Source organism: Sturnira hondurensis, unplaced genomic scaffold, assembly GCF_014824575.4.
Source record: "Sturnira hondurensis isolate 20B ecotype Veracruz unplaced genomic scaffold, ASM1482457v3 Scaffold0023357, whole genome shotgun sequence".
NCBI lineage: Eukaryota > Metazoa > Chordata > Mammalia > Chiroptera > Phyllostomidae > Sturnira > Sturnira hondurensis.
Genome location: NW_028095988.1, coordinates 3,550,481 through 3,562,888, shown reverse-complemented (window position 1 = coordinate 3,562,888; position 12,408 = coordinate 3,550,481). Strand labels below are relative to the sequence as shown.

The window sequence follows — 12,408 nt, the reverse complement described above, 5'->3', positions numbered from 1 at the left end:
TCAATAAACATTTTTATGCCATCTGTACTAGGCACTGGAGATACAAAAAATGAAAAAACCCAGGCCTTGCCCTAAAGAGTGAACAGATTTGGCTGGGAACAGTGGGCTAAACTAACTATTTTTAAATGGAGGGTCACTTGCTGTAACAGAAAGCTGAAGGAGAAGCCTATTCCAAAGATGGACCTACTCTTCTCTGAGCAGGATTATAAGCAAAGCAACATCTTCTTCATTCCAGGATGATGTTTAAAAAGGCATGTACAAGGTAAGAAACAGACATCTTTTCTTCTTAATAAAATCTTTATTTAACACTCTCCTGATAAACAGAGTAGCATCGGTCTCTCTGCCCAAAGCTTGGTTGGAAGTCAAGCCAAGAGCCAGATGTAGATTTCGTTTGGGGAGAAAAAAACAAGGTGAAAGCCCACTCTGAGGGTGAGGTGGTCCTGGGATGTAAGTAGAAGGAAGGGGATGCAGATGCCTTCTAGAATCACACAGAGGGCAGCCATGTGTAAAGGTCTATGGTAGACTGAGTGCAGAACCCCCTCTCTGCTGTCGTCTTCTTTCCTTATTGCCTCTTCAAGGTCCTTCTCCCTCTTCACCACAGCCCTTTGCAATCACAGTAAATTGAATTGTGAAGAGAGAGGGTAAGTGAGCTCTTCTAGCTCATCTCTAGATTCAAAGACATTGAACCCCTGACCTGGTGGGACTGGAGAAGGGGCTGTCAGAGTTACTCCCAGACTTCTGTTTTTGACCTTGTGCACTTTGAGATCTATGAGTGTCAGCAGCCAACTGTAGGAAGATCTACCCTGGATGTGCAGAATCTGAAGAAGAAAACAATTGGCCTATCTGAGGGAGAGATTGCAGACATTGCCTTTTGAAATCCCATTACAGTCTACAATAACATCAGTCTGAGGTTCCTGAAAGAATGGAAGAGGCTCAGGCAAGCGACAACTCTTCACTGTGAATTGTCTTACTGCCAAAGACTGACGTTTCTCACCTCAGTGTTCTGCTGAGCCATCAGAGTAGAGCTGAGCCAGGATGGGGACTGTGAACCTGGCATGTGTGTGAGTGTGCATGAATATGTGTATGTGTGCCTAACATGTCCAAACCTATGCATAAATTATCTTTAAATTCTCCATTGGGTAGGTGGTGGGCTCACTACCTTTCCCCTGCAGGAGCAGCTCCTGTGAATCAAGGCACATCCTAACCATAACCCTGAAATTAAATCAACCAATAGGAAAATATGAGACAGACACAGGCAATTCTTCTGAGATGCTATATGTGGATATATGATGGGGTGTCTGGACCTTAGGACACCCTGTCTACTCAATAACCTGTTGGAAACCACCCTGCCTGGTTTCAGAAGCTATAACCCCCCATGGCTAAGGCTGAGTGAGAGACCTTGGGGCCATAAGCCACAAAGGAGACAAAGCTTCTCTCTCTCGCAGGGGCACCACCTCTGCCCCTGTTACTTCACCCTGCTTGGCCCTGGGCACATGACTGGTTAGCCAATGATGGGTACGATTTCTTAATGGAGGGATGACCCAGGACAGGCGTGGTCATGAAGGGGCCTTCAAGGAAAGACTTGGGGGGCCATAGGAAAAGGAGGTGATGGACCCTCACCCTTCAGCTTTGACATAGCCTGAATCCTCATTCTATCTTCGAGAAGTCTCCTAATCTCTTGGCTGCCTTACTTCCCCTGCCTGACTTAAGCCTGAAACAATGCTGGAGGGCGGTGCAGCCCTGGGCAGGAACAGGCGTTCCCAGAGGTGATTAGGCCTAAGAAAGAATGCATAAAATCCTGCAAAACCTGCTTTGATAAGAATGCCCTCAATTTTCTGATAAGAGTCCAATTAGGAAATGAGTTTGTTTCCCAAAGTTTTATAGCCCTTTAGCTAACTGACCCTGGCTCAAAATAAACCTTCAATAGTTCTTTGAATGTTATCTATTGTTTGGTCATTACTGCCTGACAATGATTGACAAGCTTTACCTGTATTCCTATTCAAATTAAACCCAATAAAAGCCCATTGAGGAATAGGCTCCTGGCCCTTCTCCTTTGAGAGATCAGCCACATTTCCTCCCCAAGCACACAATGTCTTGGTAGACTTACTCTCATCTGTGATGGACGGGGTGAGAGGGGCCCTGTGGGCAGACCTTCCTCACAATAGGCTATGCCTTTTTCTGTCCCTCATAGTTCTGTGTGTCCACCTTCCCCACCCTGGGCAGGTCTATTGAGCTATCAGCTCCAGATAGGAAAGGGTGAGATGGCGTTTAGAGTGACCTGACTTCTACAAGTTCTGCTAGCTTGGCTGTCCAAAGACAGAACCATGCTCCTCAGTCCTGCTGAGTAGCCCTGAGAACAGAGGAATTGCTGTATTCTGGAAGCTTCTGGTGCTTCAGCAGCTCCTCACTGACCTGGGATGGTGCTGGGATGGAGCTGGGGTCCAAGGGACTATGGAGTAGATATAGCAGCATCTGGGCCTCCACATTCCCTTCCAGACTTAGTCTACTCTGTGACCTCAGAGCCTGGGGCTCTCTGACTCATTTCTTGGACCTGCCTACTCTCTTCTCTTGAGTGTACCCATCTGCCTGGGTCTTCCCAGGATACTTCTGCCTGCTTCATTATTTCCCCTGCCCATCCAACCTTCCCACCAGGATCTCCTTCATCCCACTCCTGATTCTACTCACCATCCAGCACCACCCCTGACCAAAGATCCTAACATGGGAGAAATGGAGGTCCTCTGCTTCCCCTGTTCTACATTAGAAGCAGCTGTGATATCCTAGTCCTTCACATACCCCATCCCGTGTCTCTACCCCCAAGCTTTTGAATGTGCTGTTTCCTCTGCTGGGAAACCCCTCCTCCCTTTTCTTGAATTAGCTCAGAGATAACTGAAGCCTTCCTTGATCTATCACAGATCCTTTCCTTGTAGGTTCTCTGTTCCTCTGAGCTCTCGTTGTACCCTTTGCTGACCTCTAACATGGCCCTTACCATATAGCATTTAAATTATTGGTACATGTTTGTTTCCCTGCCCTGACCATGAGCTCTTCAAGGACAAGGAAAGATCCAAGGTCAAGGGCCGTATCTTAATCATCTTTGGATCCTCAGCACACAGAGCAATGAATACCAGGTACACAGTGGATAATCAGTGTATACCACTTAATGAACTGCACTGAACACTAATAAAAAGAACACTGGTGGATTAATCAGCTCAGGGTGCTGTAACAAAATACCACAGGCTGGTATTTTGGGTGACTTAAACAACAACAATTTATTTTCTGGAGGCTGAGAGTTCAAGAGCTAGGTGCCAAAAAGGTTGGTGTATACTGAGGCCTTTCTCCTTGGCTTACAGATGGCAACTGTCTGGCTATATCCTTATGTGTCCTTTTCCTCTTTGCTTGTATAGAGAGATCTGGTATCGCATCCTCTTCTTAGAAGAATGTCAGCTCTAGTGGATTAGGGTCCTTCCTTTATAACTTTGTTTAATCTTAAGTAGCTCCTCAAGGGTCTTATCTCCAAATAAAATTACACTGGGGGTTAGGGCTTCAACCTGTGAATTTGGGGGGCACACAGTTTAGTTCATAACAACTGGTGAATTTGAATTTAGAAGATAGGGGCTTAGGAGCTGGCTTTACCTGAACCTAGTTGAGCTTTGGGGCAGCAAGTTCACCATCCTCTAGGAGCTCTAACTTTCTCTATTAACATGTGACAAATTTTATGGGGTTCTTGAGAGGCTGAAGTGAGCTCATGACTGGAGTATATTTTATGGACTGTGAGCTCTTACCCAATAATAATGACAATAATAATATTACTCCTACTAATATATCATCTTGCAGTTTACAATGTGATTTAAAATGCACTACAACATGCATGCAAGGAATTATTATTGTTATTATTACTACAGGAATACTTAAAAGGGACGTTTGTTTATGATTCATACCCATAAATCCTAGTAGCAGAAAGGATTCAAGGCAGCTCCTGATGAAGACTCCCGTCCAGGAAAGAGCATCAGCTATGACTTCTCACAGAGGCTGCAGAAAAGGCCCAGCAAGGTGTTGAAGAAGTGAATGACCACCAGGAGAATTTGGAGGAGGCTGATGCACAAAAGGGCGGAGAAGAAGGACACGTGCCAGATGACGGCTTTAAAAGGTTCCAGGCAGACAGAATTCCAGAGTGAATAGTCATATAAATAATTCCTGTCCCAAAAATTAAAGAGACCAGGGGTTGAGGAATAAGTAAGAAAAGCCGAATGAGTGATATCAATAGACAGCTGGGGCCTCCACCATCCAAGCTAGAGTCACAGGCCTAGACCCTTAAGGGTGAATATTGTTGCATTTTTTAAATTATATTTTATTGACTATCCTATTACAGTTGTCCTAGTTTTTCCCTCTTTGCCCTCCTCTACCCAGCAGCCCCCTCAGGATTGCCTGGATCAATGGATCATGGATCATGGATCTATGGATCATGCTTATAAGTTATTTGGCTACTCCATTTCCTGTACTGTACTTTACACTTTACATCCCCATGGCTATTCTGTACCTACCTATCTGTACTTCTTAGTCTCCTCTCCTCTTCACCCAATCCCTCACACCCCCTCCCATCTGGCAAGCACCAAAATGTTCTCCATATCCATGCCTCTGTCTCTATTCTTGTTTGCTTAGTTTTTTAGATTCAATTGTTAAGAGATTTGTATTTTTTGCCATTTTCTTGCTTATAGTTTTGATCTTCTTTTCCATAAATAAGACTCTTTAACATTTCATATACTAATGGTTTGGTGATGATGAACTCCTTTAGTTTTTTCTTGTCTGGGAAGCTCTCTATCCACCCTTTGATTCTAAATGATAGCTTTGATGGGTAGAACAACCTTGGCTGTAGGTCCTTGCATTTCATGACTTTGAATATTTCTTGCCAGTCTGTTCTAGCTGGCAAAGTTTCTTTTGAGAAATCAGCTGACAGTCTTACAGAAACTCCCCTGTAGATAACTGACTGTTTTTCTCTTGTACCTTTTCACATTCTCTCTTTGTCTTTAACCTTTGGCGTTTTAACTGTGATGTGTCTTAGAGCGGACCCCTTTGCATCCTTGTTGTCTGGGGCTCTCTGTGCTTGCTGGGCTTGCATGTCTATCTCCTTCACAAAATTAGGGAAGTTTTCTTTCATTATTTTTTTAAATAGATTTCCAATTTCTTGCTGTTTTTGTTGCCCTTCTCCTCTGGCACCTCTTATGATGCAAATATTGGAATGCTTGAAGTTGTCCCAGAAACTAATTTTACTATCCTTGGGGTATTTTTGGATTCTTTTTTCTTCTTCTTGTTCTGGTTGGTTGTTTTTTGGTTCCTTACATTCCAAATCATTGATTTGATACTTGGCTTCATCCAGTCTACTGTTCTTTCCCTGTAACTTGTTCTTTATATCCTTCATTTTTTACTGGATCTTTTAAAAAAGACCCTTTTATGCTGCTGGAGTTCCCACTAAGTTCCTTTAGCATCCTTATGACCAGTGTTTTCTTTGTCTCCCCATTTTGGCAGCCTCCCTGTGTTTGTTTCTATGTATTAGGTAGAGCTGCTATGATCCCTGTCTTGGTTGCAAGGCCTAATATAGTAGGTGTGTCCTGTAGGGTCCAGTGGCACAGCCTCCCCTATGACCCAAGCTGGGTACTCAAGGTGTGCCCTCCATGTGAGCTGATAGTTGATACTTGGTTGCTGTTGGCAAGTCAATGGGAAGGATTTACCCAGGTCAGTCAGCTGCAAGGACTGGCTGGGACCACTGACCACCAACCTCTCTGCCCTCTGCGTAGGATGAGCTATGCAGGGGCACAAGGGTAGTGCTCTGGCATGGTCTGTAGTTCTCCACTGGGTACCCAGGCTCTGGAGTTTTCTGGGTGATGTAGGCCAAGGTCAGCCCCAACCTGTGTTCTGCCAAGGGCCACCAAGTGTGAACTATAAAGCAATCTGAAAGGGCTGCTACTTATGCTGGGTTTGGATATTCCCAGGCAAAGTCAAACTGTGAATCTAAGGTGGCTGCTCCTAGTGCAAGGCCTGGGACCACTTAGCAAGAGGTATTGGGGTTAGGAGCTCACTGGATACTGTTTGTTTGGTAGGATTTAGGAAGTTGGGAAGCATTAACCAAGACCAGCCATTCATATGGAAAAGCCACTGTTAACACCCTGGATGGGCTGGTAAATTGGGTGGAACAGGGCCTCAGGGGATATCTGGGGTGGGGCAAACAGTGTTAGCCAGGTTGATGGAGTCTCAGATATGGCTCCTACTGCTGACTCCGTGGCTCTGTGGGGGAAGGGTTCAGAAAAGGAACAATGGCCTTTGTCTGCCTTTCTGATTGGGAGAAAGCTATCCCCCCAGCTCCTGCCTTGATGCCAGACACTTTAGTTCCTCCCTGTATGTCACTGGTGACTTTCATGCTGCTACCCTGTTGCTAGAGCTTAGAGAAAATGAGTCTGAGTAAGTCTGTGTGGGGAATCTTTAAAGGGAACTGCTTGGAACTCCAGAAATTTCTTCTACCGACTCAATCTCCTCTCGTTTTTGCAGCCAGAAGTTATGGGGGCTTATCTTCCTGGCACTGGGACCCTGGGCTGGGACTCCTCACTCCTGAGATATCCCTCCAGAATTTTTATCCACCACACGTGGATGTGAGACCAGCCCAAGCCCATTCCACGTCTTCACCCTTCCTATCAGTCTGATAGATGCGGTTTCTTTAATTCTGTGGTTGTCAGACTTCCATTCAACTCAGTTTCTGACAGTTTTGAGTGGTAGTTGTTCTATATTTCAGTTGTAAGTTTGGCATGGTTGTTCAAGGAGGCGAGCTGTGTTTACCAGTGTTGCCGTCTTGACCAGTAATCTCCATATGATTCTACACCCCCTTTTTTCAACTGCCATCTTGGATCTTCTGATTGAAGATTCCATATTGAGATGTAATGCCATATCCAGAGGCTGAAAGTTCCAGGATTGGCATGGAATACAAGAAGCAGGCATCAAGCCTCTCAAGACCACCAATGGCAAGCTCGGCATCTATGACCTCAACACAGGCATTTGGAGGCCAAAGTTGATCACGGTGTTCTGTAATGTTTGTCATGTAAAATTCCAAAGAAAGGTAATAAATCCTCTTGGGACACTTTTTCTAGTAGTACCGTTCCCTGCAGATCTAGCTCCCCACCAGGTGGTATGCACCGAGTGTGCCAGCCTGAAAATATAGTCACAGTGGTGGCCCTGTTGCAGTCCTTGACCAGAGTGAAGTGCAGGTGCTGGTTGAAACCCTTCTTCAGCTCTGCCACTTTTTCCACTTCCAGGATACCAGGGATGCTGATCTGCCACTGCTTCTCATGGTCAGTCAGGGTTGAGAGTTGCCCATGGTTGAGGTGGGAGGCAGGCAGAGCAGCTAGCAGGCCACATGGACAGAGGAGCCTGGGGTGACAGGACATGGGTGGAAGAAGCTCTATTGTTGCATTTTTGAGCTTCAGAGGAGAGGGATGCTAGAATGCATCACCAAAAGGAATTTGTAATCTGTCTGTCTGTCTCTCTCTCCTAGCTCCTTCCCTCCCTCTCTCCCTCCCTTCTCCCAGTCTTGAAAAGGCTGCAAATCCATTCAAGTCTCAACCCATTTACCTGTTATGTAAATCTTTAAAAGGGTAACCATATTTCCAAGCTTGTGTCTGGTTGAAGGAGGAGATATCAAACATGCAAAAAGGACCGTCTTTCAGGGCTACTCCAGAAGTGACAAAGCAAATCAAGGCTCCAAGCATAGCCAGGCCACTTGACAACAGAGCAGTGAGAATCTGCAGAGGGAGGGAAGAAACAGTGAGCCTAAGGTAGGGCCATGACTAGGTGACTTGTGGGACCACTTGGAAACCTCTCTGGTGCTCAGGCTTTCTCCCATAATATCAAATGGGGCTACTCCTACCCATGGTATCTCCCTTAAAGCTTACCAAGGTAGGGTGGCTAGTGAAGGGTCACTGGGTAAAGTTAGGAAGGGATGGAAGAGAAAGAACTGAAAAGGGGGAAACACTGGCACTTGAACCTGGATCTCTCTGACTCAGCAGGCTCTTTAGAGCTTCTTAACAGGTTGCCATCAAAAACTTTTAACCTCAGACTGTAGCCATTTAGCCTCTGAGTTAAAGGATCAGATTATCGCATGCCCACTTCTGTTTTAAGGGAAAGCTATATTTTCAAAAGTTCCAAGCTTCTATCCCTGATTTCTGTCTTTTTCAACTCAAGCACTAAAGGAAGGGAGAAAGGTGGGAAGGAGGTTAGGAAAGAAAGCAAGGAGGGAGACAGAGAAGAGAAACAGAGAAAAATTAGTCGACTCTGAAATGACACCAGTTGCATCCCTGTACTTTTCCAGTCCGTGTGCCACTCTGCCCTCCCAAAGACAACAGTGACGTTTATTTTTCTTGGCAGGATTCTAGCTCACTTCCCAATTGGCCTCTTTCCCAGGATACTGAATTTTTTTTCTCCCTCCCAAAGAATACATATTTTTAACATTTAAATAAAACATATAAATAGTCTTTGTACAGAATTATAGTCATTTCCCCATGATGTCAAGCTAGTTTGGAGCTCAGGAGGCTCCAGAGAAAAATATGTAGTACGTTTTGATTCTAAGTTAAAAGATTCATGATGACTTGGTCTGATGTAGGCCTAGGAGAGTGTTTCTCAGAATGTGGTCCCTGTCCCAGCAGCGTCACATCACCTGGAAACCTATCAGCAATACAGATTTTCCAACTCTATGCCAGATCTGCTGAATCAGAAACTCTGGGGGTGGGCCCAGCAGTCCGTGTTTTGACAAACCCTGCAGGGATTCTGATGCACACTCAGGTCTGAGAGCCACCTGCCTACGGGAAAGCCAGATACGACTGAGAACAGATAGTGAATGAAATGTGAGGGTGTTTGTATTTAGTTCTTTAACATACACTTCTGAATCAGTGGGGTTCCCAACACATGGGCTGCAGACACCAGAGCAGGCTGTAGAGCTACTGTAAGGAGGCCATGTATTCATGGGACTGCAACTGAAGGAGCAATATAATGGGTAAGAATATTGAGAGTTAAAATAAATGTAGATGATGCTATAATTAATAAAGTACAAATTTATTCTGGGCCTCAGTTTCATTATCTGTAAAATAGAGAGGTTAGATTAGAATCCAGTCAATACAAAAGGGGAAGAAGCATACAATGGAGCAAAAATAGCCTCTTAACAAATGGTGTTGGGAGGCCTGGACAGCTACATGCAAAAAAATGAAACTCAATCACCAACTTACACCATACACCAAAATGAATTCAAGGTGGATAAAAGACTTAACTATAAGTCATGACACCATAAAAGTCCTAGAGGAGAACTTTAGGCAGAAAAATCTCAGACATACCACCCAGCAATATCTTCACTGATATGTCCCCTAAAGCAAAGGACATAAAGAAAAAAATAAACAAATGGGACCTCATCAAATTAAAAAGCTTCTGCATGGCTAAGGAAGACAGCATTAAAATGAAAAGAGAGCCAACCATTTGAAAAAACGTATTTGCCAATGACACCTCGGACAAGGGCTTGATCTCCAAAATATATAAAGAACTCACAGAACACCACTTCAGGAAGACAAAAAATCCAATTGAAACATGGGCAAAACACTCGAACAGACACTTCTTCAAGGAAGACGTACAGAGGGCGCAGAGACACATGAAAAGATGCTCAGCATCACTAGCCATCAGAGAGATGCAAATTAAAACCACAGTGAGATACAACCTCACACTGATCAGAATGGCAATCATAAACAAAGCAACAAACATCAAGTGTTGGAGAGGTTGTGAAGAAAAGGGAAGCCTGTTGTACTGTTGTTGGGATTGCAGACTGGTACTGCCACTGTGGAAAACAGTATGGAATTTCCTCACAGAACTAAAACTGGAACTGCATTTTGACCCAGCAGTCCCACTGGGGTCAAAGAGCCCTGAAACACCAATCCAAAAGAACCTATGCACCCCAATATTCATAGCAGCACAATTTACAATAGCCAAGTGCTGCAAGCAACCTAAGTGGCCATCAACAAATGAGTGGATCAAAAAATGATGGTACATTTACACAGTGGAATTCTATGCAGCAGAGAGAAAGAAGGAGCTTATACCCTTTGCGATAGCATAGATGGAACTGGAGAGCATTATGCTAAATGAAATAAACCAGGCTGTGAGGGACAAATACCATATGATCTCACCTTTAACTGGAACATAATCAACGACAAAAAAAAGTAATCAGAATATAACCAGAGACATTAAAATTAAGAGCAATCTAACAATAGCCAGAGGAGAGTTGGGAGGGGACAGTGGAGAGATGGGTTCTCATGAACTACTGTAAAGGACATGGGCAAAACCAAGGGGGAAGGTAACTGAAAAATAATAAAATAAATGTAAATAAAATAAATTCATTCTATTTAAATAAATAAAATGGCTGCACACACACACACAAAAGAATTTAAGAAGCCTCCAATTCTGCAACTGAATTCTGCTACTGTGACCTATGCAGTAGGTAAAAACATGGGGGAAAGAAAAGAACCCAGTCATTAGGTGATCTCTGGAGAAACTTCCAGCTCTCAGTAAAATTAAGCAAAATAGGACATTTTCTATCAAAACCACATGACCTACAATGTACTTAACTCATGCCCATATTCTTCAATAGGCTAACAGATAATAAAAACAGTTTTCACATTTGTACAGACATTTATGGCTCATTAAATAGCAGGATCATTGATTTGATCCTGTTAACTCCCATTTTACAGATGAGGACCTGAGGCTCAGAAAAGTTAAGGGGAATGATCTCAGCCTGACTTAAAACCCCAAAGTGGAAATTGCCTTTTGACCACTCTGCCTCTGAAGTAACAGAATGTGGGGACATTCCAGGTATTAGAAGAGTGGGATCTGGTGCTTACGCTTCGGCAGGGCCTGCTCTTGCTGAAGCAGCCGCATCTCCAGCCCATCAAGGAGATGAGGGTAGCTGCGATGAATACCTGGGAGAGGAGAGAGAGGTGTTAAGAAGAGACCGGGTAATTTACATTTCTAGCTGCCACCTGTGGCTGTTGAACTAGAGTAGTTGGGCACCTCACATGGATTTGATTATCTTGTCTTTCCCAGAAGGTTTGGCTTTGAATGTCAGAACTCCCTTTTGGATGATTAGTTTGATATAACTCTGCCAATGGCAATGTTCACACTCAGTATGCCTAGTCAAAAATTCAGCCACCCTCGACAGGTTTTCCTAGAGTCTTCCATTCCTTGGAGTTGATGTCGACTCAAGACCAGCCCGTTAGGTCAAACTTCTTTGCAAGGAATCCAAACACGCCTCCGCCATCACCTCCCTGTTCCACCCCTAGAGGGCCACTTTGGGAGTTGACACTAAGGGAACCCAGGACACTTACCATGAGGCCTCCTCCCCAGAGCCCAGAGCCCAGCATGGCATGCTTGCCAATGAGGCCCCTCGACAGGTAGGTCACATCCCAGTTAGGAAAGAAGAGCACCACGTTGGCCCCGGCGGCAAACAGGGCTGTCGTCCCGAGGCTCAGCCCCAGGATGCGGGAGCAGGTCCTTGAGCATGCCATCATGCAGGGAAAGGACGGGGTCCTGCAACAGTGGAAGGAAGATCATGCAGGCTCTGCTACTGGGAGCATGGGCCGGGGAAACAGACTGCAGATACTGTCACCTCCCAGAGTCAGGTCAAGAAAAGCCAAAGAATCTGCTTAAAAATTCTGCCTCTTATAAATATTCCCCGATGGATAGGATTTAACTGCTCCATTTTCTGCCAACTTCTTCTTCTCATCTTATTTTGCTTGTGCCTCTATTACAGCCAGTGATTATTTCTACTTGGTACAGAAAAACAAACTTTTAAGAGTATCATCCTCTCTTTAAAAGATGTCATTTTGAAGGTGCCACTGTCACCACTTTCATTCACCACAACACTATACAGGAGGATGTACGATGTTGAACATTACAATTTCCATTACAATAAGAAAGTGAAAAGAATCAAAACCACACAGATAAGAAAGGAAGAAAAACTGTCATTATTCATGGGCACAATGATTATGTTGGTAGAAAATCCTTGCCCTGGCTGGTGTGGCTCAGTGGATTGAGCACAGGCCTGCAAATCAAAGGGTTGCTGGTTCGATTCCCAGTCAGGGCACATGCCTTTGGTTGCAGACCAGGTGCCCAGGAGGGGGCACAAAAGGCAATCACACATTGATGTTTCTCTCCCTTTCTTTCTCCCTCCCTTCCCTCTGTCAAAAAATAACATAAATAAAGTCCAAAATAAAAAAGACTAAGGAATCTATCAAAAAGTTAGCAGCACTGATAGGTGAGTTTAGCAAGGTCACAGAATAAAACATTAACATACAAAACTTTTATTGTATTTCTGTATATAAGCAATGATAAATTATCAAA

At 44.3% G+C, this 12,408-nt stretch overlaps 1 protein-coding gene across 1 annotated transcript; it reads right to left on the bottom strand.

Annotated features, from left to right (window-relative positions):
- Positions 1-3,917: 3,917 nt before the first annotated feature.
- On the bottom strand, positions 3,918-11,589 carry TM4SF19 (transmembrane 4 L six family member 19). The gene is made up of 4 exons (XM_037037528.1): positions 11,394-11,589; positions 10,911-10,988; positions 7,612-7,781; positions 3,918-4,191 (listed from the first exon to the last, which is right to left on the bottom strand). Exons 1-4 carry the CDS (start codon positions 11,574-11,576, stop codon positions 4,008-4,010), a joined length of 615 nt encoding a protein of 204 aa, XP_036893423.1. The 5' UTR covers positions 11,577-11,589; the 3' UTR covers positions 3,918-4,007.
- Positions 11,590-12,408: the final 819 nt, after the last annotated feature.